The sequence below is a fragment of the Falco peregrinus genome, chromosome 6, assembly GCF_023634155.1.
Source record: "Falco peregrinus isolate bFalPer1 chromosome 6, bFalPer1.pri, whole genome shotgun sequence".
In the NCBI taxonomy this organism is placed as follows: domain Eukaryota; kingdom Metazoa; phylum Chordata; class Aves; order Falconiformes; family Falconidae; genus Falco; species Falco peregrinus.
The window spans coordinates 90,090,440-90,115,705 of NC_073726.1; the positions used below are offsets into that span (position 1 = coordinate 90,090,440).

At 43.9% G+C, this 25,266-nt stretch overlaps 1 protein-coding gene across 10 annotated transcripts in view; it reads right to left on the minus strand.

The window, feature by feature from the left end:
• Positions 1-25,266, minus strand: part of CD58 (CD58 molecule) — a 49,836-nt gene that overhangs the window by 13,853 nt on the left and 10,717 nt on the right. For 3 of the 10 annotated variants that reach the window (XM_055808408.1, XM_055808407.1, XM_055808404.1), the window contains exons 4-8: positions 23,998-24,093; positions 21,319-21,375; positions 12,154-12,222; positions 11,736-11,804; positions 642-6,780 (exon numbers count right to left, since the gene is read on the minus strand). In XM_055808408.1, the coding sequence (XP_055664383.1) occupies positions 6,761-6,780; positions 11,736-11,804; positions 12,154-12,222; positions 21,319-21,375; positions 23,998-24,093 (311 nt within the window). In that variant the 3' untranslated portion in view covers positions 642-6,760. Of the gene's footprint in view, positions 1-641; positions 6,781-7,456; positions 7,604-11,735; positions 11,805-12,153; positions 12,223-15,910; positions 16,784-21,318; positions 21,376-23,997; positions 24,094-25,266 lie in introns of those variants that run through there. The other 7 variants (XM_055808405.1, XM_055808406.1, XM_027777839.2 and 4 more) reach the window with 7 other exon arrangements.

A 25,266-nucleotide genomic window follows, 5' to 3' on the forward strand; every position in this document is an offset into this window, starting at 1 on the left:
TCCTGGGCACCAACGAAGGCGCTTTCAACTCACACTGCTTTCATGCCGTAATTTGTCAGAGATTGTTCCCAACAGTCACACAGCCAACGATAACGTGAGGATGGTGTAACTTTTCAACCTCCCCAGCTAGATCCAGGACAGGGTGTTTGTGAACAACAGAAAGCTAGCCTATACGTGTCAGCACAACACAAAGCTGCCTTCACAACTGTGGTTTGAATTTGATGCCCAAAATCCATAAAATCAGTTGCATACCAGCACTTGAGCTCTGATCTCATTTATTCTGGGATTAATGAGGAGTGAGATCTCCTCCAGGCATTGCTTCAGTAGTTTCAAGCTAATACAAAGAGAAGGAGCCAGGACCAAGGAATCAACTGGGATGCATCTTGTGAGCACGAGTACTTAGCGGCAGCTTCTACTCACTGTGAGTTTCTATTATTAGCAACATTCAGGTCTCAACATCAGGATGAGCTGGGACTCTGGACTACTGGAGGGCAGGCTCACTTCCTGGAATACACTCAGCGTTTCCTGGACTCAAGACATACACAAGCCAGAAGTAACTGTTTGCATCTCCAGTGAGCTTCTACTCTTTGCTATTGAAAACGCTTATTTTTGCATTCACTGCAAGGTAAGATTGGACACAATTTTTTCATGGAAAAAAATATTTATTCTTCTTTAGTTACTGTACAGGAGACATTTGGAGAGAGGGACAATGGGAATGGCACTGCAAATGCTGTCACCAAAACTGGCAGGAAATTAGACCTATTTATTCTCCCAAATGTCTGGCTTCACATTCATACGAAAAAAATAACCGTCTAATCATAAACCCCGAAGAAACAATACCAACAAAAAAAGCCCCGAGCTTCACTCTTGGTTTGAAAACTGCAAGGTCTATACTTCTAACCAGTGGGCAGAAATTTATCATGCACAGCAGACACTGTGCAAAGCGAGTGGGTAAAAGCAGGCAGTGAGGCACTGGAGAGACTGTGGTTCTTGGTCTTACATCAGCCTGCCACATAAGTGGGTTTTTCTACTTCTGATAAAGCTCCAGAATTTCATGACTTGTGCTGAAGAATTCTGGCAACTGTAGTCAGTCAGTCATAACTGTTTACTATTTTTGAAGGCTGTCGCTTTTTGCTTTGGAAACAAAGTTGGTGATATCAGGTGCCAAGGAATTTTCAGTCACACCCTATGTGAGACTTTTGCATAGTATTTAGTATTAAAATGTACAGGATGAATGCAGCATATTAGATGAATTGGTATTGTTTCTGGGAGCAATTTCAGCCAGTTCACCCAAACAATCATTCTTTTTTGACCATTATTTCTCAAACTAATACCAGAAAGCAAGCCTTTGTCCAAGCAGGAAAACAAGGTACAGGTTCACTTACCACAATACACATAACAAAGGACATCTTTGTGTGAAATTTGGTAAAAGTTACTAAGAAGTAGACAGCATCATCCCAATAAACCTGTTGAAGGTGAGTGGAGAAGGACACTTGGCTCAGGAGCTGTGACTTAAAAATATATCTATATATAAAATAAATCACTTTGGGTTAAAGATTATTTTGGGGATCAGTTACTGACTTTTAAGGTTAAATAAAAACTGTAGGTATATATTACAAAAAAAATACAGCAGAATTTTTTATATCTTATTTTTTAAAAAATAAATAATGACCAAATTTACAGACACAGCAGAGGTAAGGTGGTCTAGCTCTAACAAATCCTGCAATGCAGCTGCAAAACCAGGAGAAATTGTGCAAGTAGAAGTAAACATTTAAATAGTATGTGTAATGATAAGAAAAGATCTCAAGTTTTATGTAGGGTTTGGATTCCTAACACAGGGCAAGGTATGGGCATAAGTCACCTGTGATCCTTCCCACACTGTTAACAACTACTAGTTATGTAGCAGTGGATAGGGGTCCAAAGGGGTACAAAGTGACACGAACAAAATGGATGTCAGAAAAAAAACCCCCAACAAATTGGCAGAAGGAGCCATGAAGGTACATACATAAATACATGCAACATGGAAAGCAAGCAAGAAGAATTAATTATTCTCCACAAGTTAACCGCAACACTGCTGGAATAACTGAGACTGGGTGAGCCAGCCTGCGTGATGGAAGCACTGCAGTGGGTGTGTAGAAGCTCTGCAGGGAGGTCACAGAGGGAGGAAAAGAGAAGCTGCCCTCTCTGGGCAGAGCAGCTTGAGTGTACGGAGCTTTGATACAGAGCAGGTGACAGGCTGGCTGAGAGCTCGTGCATCAGGATCACAGGAAAGGCCAGCAGGGACGATGACATGGTTGAAGCATGCTACCAGCCACCAGACCTGTAAGGAGGGAAGTAAAGGCTTCTTCAAACAGCACAAAGAAGCCTCTAACTGACAGACTCCGGCACAGACGGAGAAACTTCTGACATCTGCTGGAAAGGCAGCACAGCAATTCAAGCAGTCAGGAGGATTTCTGGGCAGCATCAGGGACAACTTCTTCACGCAGGCCTCCGCGTGCACCACCGAGGGCTGGTGTGCAGCTGTACCTGCTGCTCACTGACAGGGGAGGGCTGCATGGGGATGTGGGCATGAGTGGCTGCCTTGGCTGTGATAATCGAGAAACAAGTCCAGATCCTGAGAGGCGTGAGGAAGCATCAGAGCACAGGCCCTGTGGAGAGCAGATTTCCACTTACCCAGGAAGATGGTAGGCAGGATCTCATGGGAGACGGTTCCGAAGAGCAGTGGAGCTCAAGGGAGCCATCAGGCCTTTTGGGGAGACCTTTCACCAAGCCTGAGCACAGGCCACCCCCATAGTCAGGAAAACAGGCAGGCAAGTCAGGAAATGAGCTTGGCTAAGCAGGGAGCTCCTGGCAGGGCTGCGGTGGGAAAATTGCTTCTACTAGATGTGGAAGCAGGGGCAGGCTGCAATGGAGGAATGCAGGAACACTGCCTGGGCAGCAGGCATGGTGTCAGGAAAGCCAAGGCTCAGCTCTATTTAGACTTGCAAAGAACATCAAGGGCAACAAGAGCTGTATCACCTTCTACATTAAAAAGAAGGAATTTACAGGCCCATTACTGAACAGCGGGGTGATTTAAGGATATCAGATAGAGAAGGCTTAGTTACTTGATGTGTTCCTTGCCTCAGTCTTCATTAACAAAGTCTCACAGGCTCTGTGCTTTGTCAAAGGGCTCAAGAAAAAAACTACCAGAATTCAGGGATTACTTGGCAAAACTTGATCCGCACCAGTTCATGGAACTTGAACAGACATGTTCAAGGGTGCCAGAGGAGCTGGCTGATGTCACTGAGTGCTATCACCTTTAAAAGGTCATGAAGATTGAGGAAGTCCCCGACTAGCTTTGTAGCTTTTCTAGTCTATCTATTTTTAAAAAGCACCAAAAGGTCAACCTGGGGACCTACAGGCTGGTCAGTGTCACTTTCATCCCTGGAAGAATCTTGGAGCTGGTCCTCTTGGGACACATTTCTGGGCTCATGAAGGAGAAAGCGGTTGGGAACAGTCAACATACGTTTAAGTAAGGGTAAAACATTCCTAACTAACCCAACTGTCTTCTACAATGATGATAATCTTCTAGTAGATTTATGGATGAGGGGAAAGCAGTATTTTTACACCTTGTCTTTAGAAAAACTTTGACACAGTCTCCCACAGTGTTTCTGTATTCAAGTTAAAACATTATGGCTTGAATGGGTGAACTAGATGAACTGTTGGGTGGACAAGGAATTGGCTGGATGGCCACGTCCAATTGCAGTCAACGGCTCAATGTCCAAGTAGAAACTAGTAGTAAGTGAGGTCCCTTAAGGGTCTGCACTGGGACCAATACGATCTAGTATCTTCAGCAATGACATAGATAATGGGATCAAATGCACTCTTAGCAAGTTCACAGATGGCACCAAGCTGAGCGGTGCTGTTGATACACTCGAGGGAAGGGATGCCATCCAGAGGGACCTCGACAGGCCTGAAAAGTGAACCCATGTGCACCTTATGAAGTTCAACAAGGCTAAGTGCAAACTCTTGCACATGGGTCAGGGCAATCCCCAGTATCAGTACGGGGTGGGGGATGAATGGATTGAAAGCAGCCTTGTGTAAGAGGACTTTGATATATACTGATGGACAAAAAAAATTAGATATGAGCTGGTGATGTGCACTTGCAGACAAATTTTATCCTGGGGTGCATCAAAAGAAACGTGGCCAGCAGGGAGGTGACTATTTCACTCAACTCTGCTCTTGTGAGACTACCTGGAGTATCATCACAACACAAGTAATACACGGACCTGTTAGAGGGGTCCAGAGGAGGCCATGAAGATGATCATTGGGATGGAACACTTCTCCTATGAAGACAAGCTGAGAGAGTTGTTCAGCCTGGAGAAAAGAAGGCTTCGGGGAGACCTTATTATAGCCTTCCAATACATAAAGGAGGCTTATAAGACAGAGAAAGTCAACTACCAAGACCAGTAGTGACAGGACAAGGGGCAACGGTCCTAAACTGAAATAGGATAGATTTAGGTTGGACATAAGGATGACATAAGGATGCAAGGGTGGTGAGACACTGGAACAGGGTGCCCAGAAAAGCTGTGGATGCCCCATCATTGGGAGTGTTCAAGGTCAGGATGGACAGGGCTTTGAACAACCTGACCTAGCAAAAGATGTTCTTGTCCATGGCAGGGGGGTTGGACTAGACAATCTTCAAAGATCCCTTCCAACCCAAACCATTCTATGATTCTATAGATAGGTAAATGTTGCAACTGAGTTACAGCGGTCAGGAAATAATGCAACACAAATAATATAGTAAGCAGCAAAAAGCTTTACCATTGGTTGAACTTTACTGTCCATGCTGTTTCTCCATCCTCCAGAGGCCAGACCACACTCCTCCTTGTCTCTGCTTCATCTAGGTATTTTTTCTCACACTCCTCAGAGCTATTTAACCACTTTGCTGTAGGATCACAGCTGCACATCGTCAAAGCAAAGCCACAGCTGCATAATATCAATGTCAGTCAACCCACTGTCTTCACTCCCCTACAAGTAAAGAACTGGGTGGATGATTGGGCTGAGACGATGGCGGCTAACAGGTTGTATTCTACCTGGATGGCTGAGGCAAGCAGAGTACTACAAGGGTCTATGCAGGAGCTGGTCTAATATCTCCACCAGTGGTCCGGAGGAGGAGATAAAGTGCAGTCTTGTTGAGTTTGCAGGTGACACCAGACGGGAAAATCAGTCAACATGCTAAAGGGCCAGGCTGTCAGAGAGACCTAGACAGGTAAATTAAATAAGGACAAATGTAAAGCTCTGGGAAGAGGAACCACTTGCAATGATACAAGCTAGGGTCTGGCTGGCAGGGCAGCAGTTCTGCTAAAAAGAAGCAGGAGGATCTCAGTAAGCAGCAAGCCAAACATGAGCCAGCAGTGTTTCCTGGCAGCAAAGGCAGTCAACAGCATCCTGGGCTGTATTACCAGGAACGTAGCCAGCAGATTGTGGGTAGTGATTATACCACTCTACTCAGCACACACCAGACTGCATTTAGAATATTGCATCTACTTTTGGACCCCTTCAGGAAGACACATATCAATAAAATTGGAGCAGGTTCTGTGAAGGGCTACCAAGATGGTCAGAGCATTGTACTGTGAGGGGAAGTTGAAGGCACTGTATTTGTTCAAGCCTGGAGAAAAGTAGGCTTTGAGAGGGTACCTACAGCATTCCTGTACCTACAAAAGCTGATCATCAAGAAGATGGAAACATGTTCTTCATAGTAGTGGCTGGTGGGTGAACAAGAGAGGCATAAGTTGAAACAAGAGTGAAGGGGGAGTTTCTGATCTCTGGTTATCATTGTCAAACCTTCATGATTCTTTACACATACCAAGTTCAAAATCAACTGAAATGGCTCTCAGCTTTCATAAGCAATCAGCATGCAGGAGTCACAAAACAGACTTTATAGCCTGATGTTCTGAAAACATTAATACATGGCATTCTTGATTCTTTTTGAAGTTCAGTGTATATATGACCTCAGTTTTCAAGTTTGTCTTCCAGTCACAAGCAACCTAAAAATATATCATTATTCTTTAGAAATGGGTAGATTGACATTCTTTTAGCACAATGTGAAGCAAAAGATAAGGCATAAACCCCCCCACACCCTAAAAGTGCAAAAAATATTAGAAATTTCAGGAAACCCCCCAAACCACTGCTAATAGAAGCAGCTCTGTTCCAATGCAACAACAAACTGAATTGTAGCTCTACCACAAAGTCAACCACCATCAGACGATCAGTGTGCCACTCTTCTGCCATCTCCAGGAGATTAGTTATCTTGGAGAATATTTGTCTGGAGCACTGAGTTCCTACTGGAGAACTGAGACTAGCAAATGGAAACTTCAAAACTGCTGCAGGATGAACAGTCTTCTGACTACACTACTGATCCAAAATTGCATAAAAAGCTGATTAGTTTTCTATTTATCCACATTCATGCAAATGGATATGACTTTGTTAATCTCTAAAAACCAGTTATAAAAAACACCTTAGTTCTTACATTTCATGTTAGTAGAACACTGTTAAAACCAGATACAAAATAACACAAAAGATTTTGTCCATGATTTGGCCTATTTATATTCATGCAGTGACAGTAGAAATGGAGGCTGTCCCCTCTCAGAAAAACAGGCATTGGAAACAGCTCAGCTAGTCTTCAAAGCCCTTCTTTATGGATGTACTTTATGGGTGGACTTCAGTGCTCGTGGAAATTCTCCAAGAGAAAAGACAGCAGCTCCTTCTCCGCTGAATCCTACCGCTTCTCTTCCATTGCTTATGATCATTTGTTTATGATTTAAGATGTGAAGCAAAAGAAAAAGAAAAGCACACAGGTAAATTTATTATGTCTTCTAGAAATTGAACTAGCTATACAAGAATACTGCAGGCTTTAAATACTTATAAAGTGTGAAGATTAATTAAGACATTGTCACATGATCCAAAATAAGCAATTACAGCCGCTACACAGCCCATGGTATGATAGCCACTAGCCATTTTACCTAAATGGTGGTAAACACATTCCTCTGCAATTGGAGCAGATTAAGAATATTTAACACTTACTGCCAGCCACCTGATAAGCAGTTGATAACCCGTGAGGCTGTTTTGACTCCATGTCTTTGGGTCACATCACTAGGCACATAAGACACCACTTTTACACAAAGGTTCAGGCCTATAATGTTAGTATTAGCTGTGCATCACACATGCATATGATGCTGCTGCTGCTATTTCTTTCACACAGTAATGCCAAGTGCTTTTGGAGTTCTCTTTTGAGGACTGCAAATAGAGCTCTTCTTTAACAAACAAGGAAACTGAAGGCAAAGAGAAGTTATAGTGCAGGAAGTTAGAATCCAGGAAGTTCAAGATCACATGCCCAACCTAACCCACTGCATGCAGCATGCATCAACCTCTAACCAGGCTTATTTCCAGTAAAGCATACGCAAGGCCCACTTACATCAGTGTTTCCATCTTGGTGCGCAAAGCAACAGCGTAAGGGGAAGCAACTGGATGTGCCAAGGCACTGTGTCATTCAGTCTTTGCTCTTATTTTGACAGCACTACCTCTCCCTTCCACTAGTGTCCAGCTCAAGCATCATTCCAACCTAGGATAAGATACCAAGAGACAATCTAGGAGAGCAGCATATGACTACACATGCTACTCATCTCTGCAGACAATGAGAAAAAGAAAGATGTCCCTTAGTGTGGTTCTCACAAGGTTCCTGGATAGGCCTGAAGTATTTTTATGATTTGTTTCCTTAAAATCCAAGCAGATTTACTGCTTTATCTCCAGCTGACTTATGCCAGCTTGATGACGAGACTAAAGAATGCGATTGAGAAGCCAGCCAGGGTGCGGGCTGCTATTTGCTTGTGTCTATGCAGTGAGAGGGCCTGAACATGAAATTAGTGTTTTCGTCTCATTTTATAGCTGTGGTGATAAGCATCAGGTTTCACACTCCCCACAGAACATGCAGAATGCTGTGTCCCCACACAGCTTGCAAACAGCACCAAAGGATGCACAGCTACATCTGATGTCTCAACATGATATAACATAATGGTTTCTTCAAGCATGACATGAGTACAGTTTAGCCAAGTAAGTAGCCCTTGCAAAGCAGCTTATCACATAGGCCACAAATAATACAGACTTAATTAATTTGGTCTTCACTATAACGCCTTGGCAACTAACCAGATCTGACTCTGCTATTACAAGACACCACAACTTCCCTCCAGCTATACCGTCCTGTGTCAAGTCTGTTTCCTTCTTTTGTGGCTGTTTTGCCTGCATCACAGAGTCATATTTCTTACGCTCAGTCCTAACTCCCTCCCACCCTTCCACTCATCCATGTTTTCTCACATTTGGAGATTGTTTTTCCCTTTTCAACATTGTCTTTGGCAAATATCTGAATATGATTGTTTGGCTGGTAATCGAACAGAAGAATCAAACCTGGCACCACAGAAAACTCCGCAGCAGTAAGGTGACACACACTAGCTTCCACATTCCTGTGCATTCTGAGAATCTTTAAATGGATTATCTGCATCTGTCATCTCCAAAGTGGGGTGTGCACAAGGCAATCCATTATGGTGCAGGAAGACAATATTTTTTCACCATTAATAACATTTAAAAATTAAAATACTGTATACTTCAGTCTTATCCTTTTTTAATTTCTGGTTTTGTGCATGAATATATATATATATATAAAATCAATGTAATAGTTGAGTATGGTAGCACATGTATATAATTTATAAATAAATATACATAAATTGGGTGTGTATTTTACTGATAATATTTTACTGATGGGGTGCACAACCAAAAATGTTTGGAGACCACTGATCTATGACAAAAAAGCAGAAACCAGTATGAAATGTCCATTGTTATACCACTTAACTAAGGCCTATATGACAGACAAACCAATATTTTTTCCTTCTCTTTTGAAGAATGGAAAATTGTTTTCAGCCAATCTGCAAATTTCATTTCTTACCAAACAAATATGTTTTGATACACACTGGCTTTTAGTACCCACTTTCTAAAAGCTTTCTAAATCTTTTTTTTTAAAAAAAAAACATTTACATCAGATAAAACAACTCAAAACAAGAAGTTTCTGATGACCCAGTTAATAAATTTGGAAACAAAACCTTTCATAGAACATCTCATGTTGGAAGGGACCCACAGGGACCACCAAATCTAACTCCCTGCTCCTCTCAGGACTACCAAAAACTAAACCACATGACCAAGAGCATCATCCAGATGCTCCTTGAACTCTGACAGGCTTGGTGCCATGACACTTCCCTGGGGAACCTGTTCCAGCGACCAACCACCCTCTCAGTGAAGAGCCTTTTTCTAATGTCCAGCCTCAACTTCCCCTGATGCAGCTTCATTCCATTTCCTCAAGCCCTATCAGTGGTCACCAGAGAGAGATCAGTGCCTCCCCCTCCGCTGCCTACTTTGAGGAAGCTGTAGACGCGACGCAGTCACCCATCTTATTTCACAAATAGCAAAACATTTTTTTCTGTCCATTCCTTTCTTCCCTCACCCAGTTTTTATGCTATAGCTGACCTAACTTCACATCCTTCAAAACTTTGCTCCTTCACAGATGTTTTATTTGTTGACTGCTTTTAAACTAGCAAAGTTCTACACGGAACAGCCAGCATTGTAAAAGGCTTCAGCTCTACAAAACCAGTTCATGCCCATCCTCAGTTAAACTATGGCTGTTCTACAGCATGCTCAAGGCACAGCAAAGCTTTACAGTATGAGAAAGTGACAGCTTCATGCAACACATGTTTCACCCACACATCTCTGCCTGTCCTGCTATCACTGAAACAGCCCTCTCCACCCCACAGCTCCTTTTCCCTGTCTCCTGTCCTTCTTTCTCCCTTTGAATCCACCACTGACCAGCATTCCATCCCCTCCAGTATGTCAGCCCAGTTATTATTATATTATTAAAGCCCTTTATGATCAGATTTAACCTATTAGTCCAGCAGAAAACCAATATAATTTTTCTGCTGGCCCAGTTTCTGGCTACATGAGGTAGTTAAACTGGCTCACAGAGGCGTGCAATAAACACCAGAGCTGGTCCAAAGAGCAAGACCTCTGTTTTTATTGAGAGTAAGTGGCCAGATTGGCTCTAGACATCCTACAAATTATCATCTACGTGGAACAATCTTTACCCATCCACAGGAAAGACAGCTCCCAAGAGTCAGAGTAAAGCATGCTTGAACTATGGTAAATTACAGGAAGTCTCTCAAACTCAGGTAAGTCGATTGCCCTCTTTGGATTCAAAGTTCAGCAATGGTTCTTGGTATCATCTTAATCTGTGCAAGCTTTGCAGACACACCAGTAATGAGAAAGTTTTATTACATATTTACTGACAGTTTTACTTCTAAGACAAAAAAAAATCTTACACAACTCCAGTGAAATTCTTTCTAAGCAGGTCATGTACTTCAACTACATCCCTTGGTAACAAGAAATTCACAACTATTGATGGCATGCTGCCACTGAATCTGCTAGGTTGAGGAAATTACTTCTGTCTCCACCACCTGGCTGTCACAAAGACCAAAGACTCTGAGATACAGCACTACGCTACAGCTTCAACTATTCTGCCTGGAACCTTCCTGTTTCACAGATGGCAGCTTTGGATTTTCTACAGGTAAGTGTTCAGCAGGATTTTCTGCAGTACTACCACGTGCTCTGGATGCCAAACTTTATGGTATAGTAACAGCTCTCTGGGTGAGGGCTTGACCTTTTTGTGTTCTTCGCCAGATTTAGAGTGATCTCAGCTCCCAACCTATGATCTTTAACACTTCTTGGGAATCACAGTGTGAAACTAATTGGTAACAAAAGTGAAACAAGTTAGCATTCCACAGTCTTTCTGTACTCCAGGAAAACACTGCAGAAACAGTATTCTGGTCTGGATGGATGATAAACCAATGTAAGCCCTTGTCTGTGCAGTTCATTAAAGGACAGCCCTTACATTCTTCTGTTACCAGATTTGGGACAGGACTAATCTGAGTTTTGACACTCTCCATGTTGATGTACCCCATAAGATGTAGTGTTGATGACTATTCTCTCATACAGGGTAATCGGTTTTCTCATTCCATGTGTCAACCCTCAGGCACACTGATCCGTTTATTTAGAAGAGCTTTCCTTCCGTGTAGGTTTAAGAAACAACAAGCCACAGGAAAAAAACCCCACAAAATAAGTAAACTCTGCATTCTTTGTGACCAAAGAAAACACAGCTGCCCACCTAAGCAATAAAAAACCCCAACCTTCAGCATTACACAATATCTCTCTAGTTTGACACGGTGTTCAACAGCATTCATAATTAACAAGGTAGAAATGCAGTTCAGAAATCTACTGACCAAAAACATACCGCCTTACCGACAGCTCAGCCACTATAAGCCTTTATCACTTGTTAAGCCATGGAATAAAGTGAAAGTGCAAGCATGAGCAAAAGGTGTATTATTAACGGATATTAGTAACATTTAATCCTACAGTTTTAAACTAGTTAAATTGTCAAGTCTTCTGAACACTCCCATCACAAACATCTGATTTCCTAGCACACATCACACACACGTGCCCAACACACACATGCCCCTTCTCTCCTAATAACTCTCTCTCTGTTTTCTACTTGAGCAAAAAGGGGTCAGGGTCATACACAGCCCAACCCAGCACTGCCACTCCTGGCCTCTGTGCCAGTCTGCACACTCGTCCGAGACACAGGGAGCTTCACCCTCACATACCTTCTGTACTGCAGCAGGGAGGGTTGCTCAGCTGCTCCCCATTTCCACCTTCTGCATCCTGGGTCACTTCTGCAAGAACAACAGGCAATACTCAGACAATCCTGGAGCTCACAACAATTCCCCTTCTCTTTTCAATAATCTTCAGATTATTCAGAATAATCTGAATGAGAGCTGGGCCATTTGTTTAGCATCCATAATAACCCTGACGAACATCCCCCACACCCACGGGACAATCATACAACACCTCCCCTCCCTCCTCTATACCTGACTCCACACCGTCCTCACAATCCCTTCCAGATCCTGCAAAGGTCAAGCACAGAAAGCACTCAGCACCCATGGTGCCAGCCGTAACTTCACATCAAGAAGCGTTAAGGCAAAAGTCACAACGAACAGAGTGCTCCATAGCACAAGCACTTACCTCCTTCATTTATACCATTGTCATCTGCATGCTTGGCCAGCAAGCTGCTGTTCTCCTTCCCAGAAATGTTTGAAAAGAGATCAGAGACAACTACAGTCCCCTGCCTTGCTCAGTTTCAAGGTACTGGCTATTGCATAAAAGTGAGTTACTAGCTACAACTCAACATGTTGCCAACATCATCAGCTAACACCAGAAAGCCAACACCTTTCCTCCAGGACACCTCCCCACCACAGAACAGGTATTCACCTCCCTCAGTTGCACCATAGTTAACACCTGGATGTCAGGGTGCTGTTCTGCATGACAGAGGGTTCTGAAAAAGAGATCACAGGAGAGTTGCACTCCTCCAGAGTGTATCTCGCTGCTTAGCTTCTCAGTGGTATCAGTCATTGCTTAGAGACGAGTCACCAGCTACAATTTCTAAGACACACAATCACTCAGGTTCACTGGGGTAGGGAGCCCAGGAAGTCTCTAACTGAACACCCTCCTCCGTGAAAGGTCAACATTCAGTTCTAGACAGGTTACTCAGGACTTTCTGCAGGCAGGTCTTAAAAACCTCCAAGGGTAGGAACTCCACAATGACTCCATGCAGCCTGTCCTAGTGATTAGTTATGCTTAGAGGCAGAAAGCTTTCTCCTCGTATCCACATGGAACTTCCCCTACTTCAGTTTAGGACTATCACCTTGATAACCTGCTAATACACCTCAGCAAACATTCTGGCCCAGCCTTCTTTCTTATATTCCCACAGGTATTGGCAGCTGCTGTTCGGTACCCTGAAAACCTGCTCTTCTCTGGGGTTGAACAAGCTCAGTCTCTTCAGGTTCTCCTCAGAGAAACTGCGCTCCAGCCCCTGACCACATTGGTGGCGTTCTGCTGTACCTGCTCAAATCTAGCAGCACTTCTCCAGCACTGGGTGGGTCACAAACCAGATGTTAGGTGACAGAGTATTACAAGTGCCAAGTAATGGAAAATAACCACTTCCTTAATGCACCGGCTTAAGCATGCCTTAAAACAGCCTAGGATGCTATCAGCTGCCTTTGCTGCCCGGGAGCACTGCTGATGCACTGTACCATCCATAGCATTCCCAGGTACCTTTCAGCAGAGCTGCTCCCCTGCCAGTCAGTCCCCAGCCTGCACAAGTGCAGGGTGCTGGTTCATCCAGGTACAGGACCCTGCACGGCCCCTGCAGAATTTCACAAGGTTCATGCAGGCCTCTACCCCTCCCGCTCCCTCTGAACGACAATCCTGCCTTCATACTGAATGACTGCACTCCATGTTTTGCTGTTGTCTATAAACCCAATGACACTGTTTTCTGTCCCTTGCCTAGGCCACACAAAAACCCCCAACTAACAAACCTCTACATTCCTCCACTGCCACCAGCATCCATGTGGACTGTAACCCATTAACCACTGCCTGCAGGCTTCACAATCTAGCAAGTTTTCTACCCATGTAGGCAGACATTCATCCAGACTAGGACATCCCAATTTAGGACTCCAACAATGCTAGGGACACTGCATAAAAAGCCTTGCTAAAGTCAAGGTATGACACCCATTGTTCTCCCCTTGTCTGCAAATCTAGTCATTTCATCCAAAAAAAGGGTGTCAACTTGGTCAATTGCGATTTACACTTACTCTCAAGTCACCGTCTTTCTTCTGTGACCAGAAACACATTCCAAGAAGACCTGCCCCATGATTCTCCCAGGGATTAAAGTGAGCCTGACTGACCTGTAGTTCCACAGATGAAGCTGTTAGCCTTTTTGAAAGATAGCTGCAATGCTTCCCTTCTTTCATTTGTCACAGATCTTCCCCAACACAACTTCTGAAGGTGACAACATCCTCTCAATGACATCTGCCAGCTCTTGTGGCAGCCCTTTTATCAGATCCCATGGAATGGTTTGGGCCAAGATTTCTCCAGAAATCCCTGACCTGATCCTCTTCCATTGCTAACAGATCCTCTCTGCTCTGAACCTGCCTCTAAGCAAAAATGCCACAGAGACTGTCAAGATAGAAGCAAATGTAGCACTCAGTATCTCAGCCTTATCTGAATCTGATATCAGAGACACAGATTGACATTGGAAGAAGCCTCTGGAAGTCATCTTGTCCAACCCCATTGCTCAAGCAGACGAACCTAGAGAAGGCTGCCCAGGATGATGTCCAGACAGCTTTTGGGTATCTCCAAGGATGGAGACTCCACAGCCTCTCTGGGCAATTTGTTCCAGTGCTCAGTCACCCTTGCAGCAAAAAAGTGTTTTCTGATGTTCAGATGGATCCTCTTATGTTTTGGATGGTGTCCATTGTGTCTTGTCCTGTCACTGGGCAACCTCTGGAGCCAGAAGAGTCTGGCTCCCTCTTCTTCGTTTGCTCCCATCAGGTATTTATACACATGGATGAGATTCCCCCAAGCCTTCTCTTCTGCCGACTGAACTGTGCCAGCTCTCTCACATGAGGAAAGGTTATCATACAATCACACAATGGTTGAGGTTGGAAGGAAACCTTAGAAGTTATCTTGTCCTATGCTCCTGCTCAAGCAGGCTCAACTACAGCAGGCTGCTCAGGACCATGTCCAGTCCCTTGATCATCTTCATGGCCCTTTCCTGGATTCTCTCCAGTAGGTCCATGTCTCCCTTGTACTGGGGAGCCCAGAACAGGACTCCAGGTATGGCCTCACCAGTGCCGAGTAGAGGAGAAGGACCACATCCCTCACACTGCTGGCAACACTCCTCTTAATGCAGCCTGGGATACCAATAGCTGCCTTTGCTGCAAGGGCACACTGCTGGCTCATGCTCTTCTTGTCCTCCAGGACTCCCAGGTCCTTTACTGAAAAGCAGCTTTTCCCACTGATTGGTCCCCAGTATATTCCAGTGTGTGACATTATTCCTTCCCAAGTGCAGGATTTTGCATTTCCTTTTTTTGGACTGCATGAGGTTCCTGCCAGCACGTTTCTCCAGCTGGTCAAGGTCCCTCTGGATGGCAACACATCCCTTCAGTGTGTTAGCCACTCCTCCCAGTTTTCTATCATCAGCAAACTTGCTGAAGGCCTACTGTGCCCCATCATTCAGATAATTAATGAAGATGTTAAAGAGGACCGGACGCAGTATTGACCCCTGGGGTACACCACTGGATACTGGCCTCCAACTAGAATTCATACATGTGCTCCCAACACTCTGATCTCAGCCATTCAGACAATTTTCAGGCCACCTCACTGTCTGCTCATCTAGCCTATACTTCATCAGCATCAGATATCACTAAATCAATCCCCTGTTCAGCAACAGGCCCACATTTTCCTCATTATTCCTTTTACAGATAACCTAGCAGCAGAAGCTGCTCTCATTGTCCGGGTCATCCCATAGTGGCTTCAAGCCGCCCTGAGCCTTGGCTTTCCTGACACCATGCCTGCTGCCCAGGCAGTGTTCCTGCATTCCTCCATTGCAGCCTGCCCCTGCTTCCACATCTAGTAGAAGCAATTTTCCCACCGCAGCCCTGCCAGGAGCTCCCTGCTTAGCCAAGCTCATTTCCTGACTTGCCTGCCTGTTTTCCTGACTATGGGGGTGGCCTGTGCTCAGGCTTGGTGAAAGGTCTCCCCAAAAGGCCTGATGGCTCCCTTGAGCTCCACTGCTCTTCGGAACCGTCTCCCATGAGATCCTGCCTACCATCTTCCTGGGTAAGTGGAAATCTGCTCTCCACAGGGCCTGTGCTCTGATGCTTCCTCACGCCTCTCAGGATCTGGACTTGTTTCTCGATTATCACAGCCAAGGCAGCCACTCATGCCCACATCCCCATGCAGCCCTCCCCTGTCAGTGAGCAGCAGGTACAGCTGCACACCAGCCCTCGGTGGTGCACGCGGAGGCCTGCGTGAAGAAGTTGTCCCTGATGCTGCCCAGAAATCCTCCTGACTGCTTGAATTGCTGTGCTGCCTTTCCAGCAGATGTCAAGGATTTTAGAGACGGACACATACAGAGAGAACACTGTCTTCCACCAGAAACAACGGAGGACAGACCGACTACATTTTGTGGACAAGCAATCTCTCCAAACCAAGCTTCCTCTTGGCAAAGCTTCCTCTTGGTCACATCAACTCTTGCTCCTCGCTTAAGCGCTTCAATTGCACACACTGGGGGACTGGAAGCCCACTTGCAGAGATCTCTCAACAAGTAGCGTAAGAAGACCAGAAGCCAGCACTTCAGCAAGGACTGCCACCTGACCAGTATTTTTATCTCACTCTGACTGGGATTATTTTTTTACTTTAATTTTTCTAAACCCAAATGATCTCCAAAACACACATCCTTCCAAGTCCATAGGCTCTGCTGGGCTTATTTCCAAGGATGGTAAAAATGCAAGACTCACTCTGCCCTTAACTACAGCCTGAGAGCTGTTAACTCTGCTCCTGAAACTCCTGCACAGTGGAAAGGTATTCTGCATTCACGGCACAATCCCCCCCAATACCTCTGTTGAGAAGGTTTTTTTACATTACACAGGAATTGCTCTGAGCCTTCAACTCCAAGGGATCCTGGCCAGCTTGCCTGCTGGGTCATTACCACTGACTGCTCCATAGAACAGGCGCTTACCTTCTCAATTTACACTGTTATTGACAGTTGGATTGTCTTCCTGAGCACTGTCCTCCTTGTTCAATTCTTCATCTGAAGAGATAAGAGGTACAGTCCCTCAAGAGCACGCTCCATTGCTTCTTCCCCAGACCACCACAGGTCATTGCTCTTGTACTGTCCAGAGCTCAGCAGCACACCTACTCCCCTGCAATTGTTACATACTGCTGTGCTACCAGTATTTAAAATTGCTTTATACATCCATTTCAGGCCTCCTGTTTCCCATCCATACAGCAGTAATTGCATGCTACCTAGGTGCTGGGTTTACTGTGCAAAGGTGCACCAACTCCCCTTCCTGACGTTCCCACTCTATACTACCAGAAAATATTTTATTTTGTTCCTCCAGTGTTCAAACAGAAAACCTTATCTATGGACCTGATTCTCTTTTGCCTGAACTGTACATTTCCCTCCTTTCTTCCGTAAGACAGGCATAAAATAAACCTCCTTCTCCTATATCCCTGTCTATGTATATGGAAATAGTTACACAAGTGATAAGGCAATCCTACAGTGCACCACACCTTCACCATCAGCTACACAACCCCTATTTCTTCAGATAAGGAAAGCTGTTCTATGCCCATTACAATTCATGCAGGAAGAATAAGCAGCAAAACTCAGGGGCTTCTAGGTTTCCTTTTCCTTATTGTCATCACTAGTGATTTTTCCCTTAATCAGGAAAAACTTCTCTCTTCTCCAACCCTTTTATTATCAGCTAGTAGTGGGATATGATGGAAAACTGAGTGAGTGAATGAATCATCAGTGCAACAGTCTGAGGGGAAAAAATACCACTTTTTTTGCTGATTTGAATTATAATGTTCATATTTCCCTATCCCTCTGGATAAAAAGAACTTCTAGAACAAAATACAGGCCCCACAATTTCCTTGAAATTTATACTGGGTGTACTAAGACAACAAAACTGGGGCTTTACTTAGCTGCCTGATGACTGCAGTGAAGAGACCTTCCTAGAGCATAAAGCAAGTGGAAGATACCACATCCAGAAATGGTGCTTCTCTAAGGAGAGAAGCCTGCTGTATCTCCCAAATTAGCATTTTGCAAGCTTGTAAGTACTCCATCTCTAAATCAGTGTGTTGAGGCTCAGCTCTACTTGCCATCAATACAAACAAAGCTTCAAAGCCACGGCATTTTATTATCTTAGGTCCTGCTTCAGGGTTTCTTTCCAGCAGAAAGCAAAGACCACCCAATCCATGATGACATACTACAAAAATATCCTTGCACTCCTTTGCATGCAAACAAAAGGTAACATCAGACAAAGGGATAATTTGCTTATTTGCTATAAAAAGGGGTTCCCTCATACATGCTTAGCTCTTCTTTCCACAGAAGGTGAAGTGATTTGCAAGCACAGCATGCAGCATCTTTCACATTGTATCAGGAAAGGAGCTAAAGCCCCAAGAAGGTATTTGCTCTGTGCTATTTAGACAACACAAGGATCCAGGTCTTTTTGACATCTCATCTAGTTATCTACCCATCAACATTTACTTTTCCTCAGGCAACAGGTCTTTCTGGGCCAACAGGGGAATGGTAATCTCTGCACAGAGAACACGCTAATATGGTTTGGACTACAAAAAGCCATGTACAAAATCAATTCCCCACTTCATGCTCTCCCTATTTTCCCCAATATTCTCCCAATATCTCCCGTCTCACTTGCTACCTGCTTCAGGCTTTTCATTCTCATACTGAATAGCTTATGAGGATGTAGCTGCAAGCAAACAGAAAACCTTTTTAGAAATGTGTACGGAGGTAGCACAATAGTCTGCAAAATACACAACTCAACCTTAAAGCAACAGTTTCATTGTAACACTCTCAGGAGACACTCCTGAGAACTAGTATGTTATGCCACTTTATTGAAGGACTCCAAATTAATTTCAACTTCCCTCCAACAACCACTTAAGGCCCCAGACCATAACCAACATTTTCTATACTTATGCCTACAGCTTAACAAAATCTTTCTGAAGTGGGTTTACTTAAGGTGATAGAGCTGCACAGTTTTTCCATAAAAAAAGAGACAGCTGAGAAGATAGTCCACATCTCCTTTTTTACCTTCATCTATGTGTTGCACTAACTCTGTGACATTAAACCCTTCCTCTCTGCAGACCTTAAAGAATGTCTAACAGAAACATGGGCTATTCTATATTTTAAGTTTAAGTGCACTACTAAAGAAGGTTTTTTTAGAATGGCTTTTTTTTTTCTCCTTCCTTCCCATCCTTCTCCTTTTTCCACCTTCAAGTCCATCCACAGTCTCTAGACTTCAGTGATCTCCAAATCGTGGGCTAGAACTACAGCTTTAACAAAAGTATGAAAATATCAAAAGAAAAATTAAGTTCTTTATCCAAAATCCTGCTAAAAAGCTCCTAAGACTTTGATATGCTGGGACAGGGGAGGGGTAGAAAGGGAGAAAAAAAAAAAACCAAACAAACCCCAAAACCCCAAACCCCTTGCTTTCGCAGTACTGCTTCTCTACCTGTGGCATCTTTTCCAAGCCCATCACCAAGGACCTCACCATGTTTTTTAACCTCCAAACCGATAAAAACATTCAGAAACTTCACAAATTAAAGTAACTTAGAAATTAAACATACAGAAAATCTCTGCAAAGGTGACACAGTAGTTTACAGTTTAAGAAACATCCTGCTCCAGCCTTATGCTAACTCCAGCAGCTCATATAAAATACCAGGCTGAGTATCCCACATGATGCCACCATTGGTTTAACACCATAACACTTCAACAGGGCACTGAGCACGTATCTGATGGTGGAATCTTTGGGCATTCCCCACTGAAACATTATTTGGTCTGGTGACCTCCACAACAAAGTGCTTTTTAAGAGTCTTCCCCTGCTCCCCTTATTCTACTTGACTGCCTAGGGGCCAATTTAATTTGATTTGTAAGAACAGACCACAGTGGTCCTAGCAACAAGACGCATACATGCTAAAGCTGGAATATGTTGTCCTTGTTCACCCTTGTGAAAGAAGCACAGACTACAGTTGTCCCCTTCCTTAGCTGCTCACCGTAGAGCAATTCCCACACCTCAACACACAGACCCAGAAGCCAGAGACCTGAGCAAGTGTGTTGCAAATTAAAGTAGTAAAAAACTCAAAACCAAAAAACTCACTCCAACCAAAAATCACAACGCAGGGTTAGAATGGACAGCAGAAGCACAAGTGGGGATTTGGACAGGAAGACAGGAATGCAGACCACCCTGAGAATCTGTGTTGCCTGCAGAAGGGCATCATGTAAAGAAATCATGGGTGGGAAGCAGACTGGTAACTAACAGACAGAGGTGAGAAATTCCTCCACTGACTGTCTCCTTCTGTTACAAGGAGAAGACAAGGCTGCAAAATGCAGTAAGAGTGAATCAAATGGTGCTGATAACAGAACTTTCCTGAAACAACTGAAAGGGGTTAGAGAAAGCAAAGGAGACAACTGCAACTTGACCCACAGGATATAAGCATGCACCAGTCATGCACGGGAAGCAAGGACCACAGTTCTGCCCACCAGAGTAGCAACATGCCTGCATTCACCAGTCCCTGGATGGATTTTCAAGATATGACCAAGGTAAACTAACAGCAAACTCCTGCCAGTCTGAAGTGATAATACTTTTGACCATCATCATTAAATCTACTGCCACATGCACAGCATCAACCCCCACCCACTGGAACCACTAGCTTTCCAAGTCAAATTCAATGCACAGAGAAAAAGGTTAGCTGCCCAATTTCCAAGACAGGCCAGAAAGAAATTTCCATGGGGAGCACTGGGAATAAGCAATGTATTACATTCAAGCCCAGCCCTAAGCACCTCATATGAACACTCAATTCAGAAAAATAATCAACCAGATTTCTGAAAGAAGTTTATATAAATGGGACAGGCAGATAAGATTAAAAGAGAAGAAGTATTAACCTCATTTCAGCACGTAAACCAGCCCTAACCAAACAGGTAAAGAGTAAGTTCTCCAATAGACATTGCCCTGTAGTGTGCTTTTTCCAGCCTTCACCCTGAGGCCAGCTCCCATTCTCCATTGGAGGTGAATTCCATTTCTGGCAAAGAGAGCTGCTGATCAGGGAGATCTCAGGCCATCCACTGTCAGGAATTCTGCCAGCCTCACTAACACATTCGCGAAGTGCAGGTCCCTGGGATTATCCACTATTGGACCTCAACTGAGACTTTGAGGCTGCATGCACAAACACTGAAAAACCAACTCAAAAGCTTAGACCCTCCAAAAAAAGGAAACGAGCAGATCTGACTCCTTGCTCCAACCAACAGCAGATGTTTAGAAACATTTATACCCCAATATAGGTTTCTTAACTCTGAGTTCAGCTGTTCTTGGCTGTCCACAGAGGAAGGCAGCTGATGTTCTATAATGACATTTATTATTTTTAGACAGTATATATTAATGACCTGGAAAAAATAACTATACTCTTTAGAACAACTAAGGCCTGAAAGAAAACTTACTTACTTCCTTCTCCCATAAGAGACTGTACCGCCACAAAGAAAAACATTGTAAGCCTTGTTCAAATTAAAGCAATAGTCTGATTTACACAGATTTGTGACACTAGCTCTCTTACCTGAGCCATGGACTGGACTATTCCAAGCAACTCTTCCTGTCAGACATTTACGTCTACCTGCACCAAAACAAATAGGACACCTGGAGAAATTACTCAGAAATAAAATTTGGTCCTTCAGAAACTAGTTGACAGCCTCCATCCACTCCCCCGCTCCACCCCAAACCAAATAAAATTCACTGAGGTTGTGCAGCTAAATACTTGACTTAGGGAAAGAAGAAAGAGCAAAATACTGTTTTGGGGCAAAGACAATCAGTGAGAGATCAACAAAACGGGCCTCCTGCAACAACAATAAGTCAGAACACATCCAAACAAAACTAAAGCAGAGCTTAGCAATTTATGATTCTGAGTCTTTTACTTAAATAATCAGCAAATCACATTTTTTGATTGATTATATACATGGAGTGCTTATCCTATCAAGGTATAACAAGTTTATTTTCTAGCATGGTGAAACTTTTGCTGTTTCAAGGTTACTAGCTGAATTATTTTAAGTCTAACTGATGGCCAGTTGTGAGTGACATTCTTCATGTGTTGATTCAAAGCAGTGTTGTTCAACATCACCAACATGGACAAGGACACAGAAAGTACCCTCAGAAGGTTTGCAGATGACATCAAACTGAGGAGAGCAGGGGATATGCTGAAAGGCTTGGTTGCCACTCAGAGGGCCTTCAATAACCTGGAGGAATGTGCTGGCAGAAAAGATGTGATGTTCAATGGCAAACGTAAAGTCCTGCACCTCTTGAAATCACCCCATAGAGTAATACAGGCCGAGCTCTATCTGGCTAGAAAATATCTCTTCAGAAAAGGACCTGGAAGCCCTGGTGGACCACAAGCTGAACATTAGTCAGAAACATGCCCTTGCCATAGAAGCCTACCAGACACTGGGCTGTGTTAGCAGAAATGTAGTCAGCCCATCAACAGAAAAATTCTTCCTGTCTGTTCAGTATTTGTGACACAACACGTGGAGTGTTGTCTAGGTTTAGGCTTCCCAGTTCTGAAGCTGGTCCAGCAAGTGTCCACCAAAATGCTTAGGGGGCTGGAGCTGTGCAAGGAGGTAATGAGAGAATTTGGTTTATTCAGCCTGAATAAAAGAAGGTTAAGGAGATGGCTAATCACAGTCTATAACTAACTTACATATAAATCAAAGGAAATTCCTTGTCGCGACGGAGGGAAGACACAGTCACTCAATATGAGTGATCAGCAGACTTCGTTTATTGTCTCTTACAGTCACCTTTTATGCCTTCTTATAATTAGCTCATACATATTACAAAAGTTAAGCTCATTATTGGTTAGTTGCCTAAATACCAAGCCCGCCCCTAGTTTCTCTTCTGTAGTAATCTGTTCCCACCTGCAACATTCTTTTCCCACCGCAGTTGTGTAACAAGGACAGCCAAAGACAGTGTATTTTTGCTTTACTTCAGATAAGCTGAGAGCGATGTGCATTTTTGTTCAGCCAGCTGGACTATGTCTATGTGACCTTTTTCAGCTAGCCAGTTAGCCACAATTCCTCTCAGAAGTACAGAACAAAAAGACAGGAGGCAATGGCTGCAAGTTGCAAAGGGGAAATCCCTAACAGAAATGAAGAAAATATCCTTCCCCACGAGGGTGATTCAGCACTTGAACACACGCTGAAAGAGGCTGGGGAATTTCCATCCTTGGAATTATTCAGTTTGACTGGACAAGGTCCTGAGCAACATGATCTAGCTTTCAAGCTGGTCTTGCCTTGAGTAGCAAGTTGGATGCAACCACCAGGGATTCCTTCCCACCTAGTTTATTTTATGATTCTACGCCAACAGAAACTAAATGGAGAATGATCAGGAAAGCATAAGGTCCACACACAATATACATTTATATATGCTCATCAATTAGTCCTTCCCAGACAGGAGATGCATCCCATGCTCTTCACCCTGCAGCCACCCCCAAGTGGTGACCCCATCTGGAAGCCAACAGGAATTTTCCATGCAGAGCAATGTATTCCTGTTTGGGACTCTCTCAAACACAAAGAGAAGAGATGGTACGCTTCTCTTTTTCAAGCCGGAATACAATCTGACCTCTTAACCTAAAAAGGTGGCAGCAAGAGATACACAGTGATAGCCTACAATTACCATTTCCAAATAAGATGTCAGATTTATAAAAAAAGATACTTGAATTCAGTGTAGGGATGGATCAAGAAACAAATCTAGAACTCCAAGATGATGGCAATACAGGCTGACAGGAGGCACAGAAGTCCCTATGTATCAGCTGAGCATGGTTGTCAGCTTAGACTCCACATAAAGTATTTAAAAGCCCCTGGTATGAGCCTGTCCCAACAAGAAATCTGCTCTTGAGGGCAGCTTTATGATGCTATCAAAAAAAGGCAGTGAAAGCACACTCAGGTAGAAATAGGAGAGGCCACAGATATTTGTAAGCAGAAACACACAGTAAATGAAACACCTAGTCTGAAGGAGAAATATGGAAATATAAACTACAGTGTTTCCCAGTACAGAGAGCGCAGTGTCCGAATGCAAGAAAGTTCAGTATATTATTTCCTTCAAAACTATTAGCCTTTGCCTAAGATGTACCTGTTTCTACTACTGTATTTACAACAGATTCCATGGTCAGAAACTTCCATACATCCTACAGAACTTTAGATCAGCATAATCTCGAAGCATGTTAAGCTTAATTAGGAAATGCTATACATACCTCTGCTGTATAGGAACCCTACTATTACTACAGATAGCATGAAGACAACAAAAGCTGGTATAAGAGTATATCTGCTTCTGTTGTGATAGCCGATTCCTTTAAAAAAATGAAATAAATAATGATTGGTTAGTTAAAAAGCAACTGTGTGACACACTACTTCAGTAGAAATACAACCTTGAGTACGTTTTATAGCCATTTGTAATTTTAAAAGACCAAAACAAACAAAAACCCCCACACAAACCTCAAGAAATTAATGTACCAGAGTCAGTTATTAGCAAAACCTTAAGTCAGTTCCCAGAAAGTTACATGGTAAGTACCTTAGTTTAGTGAAGGCACATCACTGCTTGAAAGGCAACAGCTATTCTGTTTTTTGGTCTATGAAAGGCCAAGCCAGATCTCAGCCAAATGACATTTCAGCAGTTCACTTGTATCAGGTTTGCATGACATGGTTTTGGTGGTGGGGAGGCTGCAGGGTTAGCTTCTGTGAGAAGATGTCAGAAGCTGCCACCATGTCAGACAGAGCCAATGCCAGACAGCTCCAAGAAGGACCTGCCACTGGCCAAAGCTGAGCCCATCAGTGATGGTGGTAGCACCTCTGTGATAACATATTTAAGAAAGGGGGGAAACTGCTGCACAACTGCAGCCAGAGAGAGGCATGAGAGGAGAAAGAAATAACTCTGCAGACACCAAAGTCAGTGAAGAAGGAGGGGGAGGACATGCTCCTGGAGCAGGAGATTCCCCTGCAGCCCATGTTAAAGACCACAGTGAGGCAGGCTGTCCCCCTGCAGCCTATGGAGGCCTAAGATGGAGCAGATATCCATCTGCAGCCTGTGGAAGACCCCACACCAGGGCAGGGGGATGCCCAAAGGAGGCTGTGACCCTGTGGGAAGCCTGCGCTGGAGCAGGCTCCTGGCAGGACTTGTGACCCCATGGAAGAGACCCATACTGGAGCAGTTCTTGAAGAACTGCAGCCTGTGGGAAGGGCTCATGTTGGAGAAGCTCATGGAGGACAGTCTCCCATGGGTGGGACCCCTTGCCGGAGCAGGTGAAGAGCATGAGGAGGAAGGAGCAGCAGACACAGCATGTAACAAGCTGCCTACAACCCCCATTCCCCATCCCCCTGCACTGCTTGTGGCGAGGAGGTAGAGAAATCAGGAACGAAGTTGAGTCTGGGAAGAGAGGAGGGGTGGAGGAGAGGTGTTTAGATTCATTCTGGTTTCTCAGTATCCTACTCTGATTTTGACTGACAATAAATTAATTTTCCCCAAG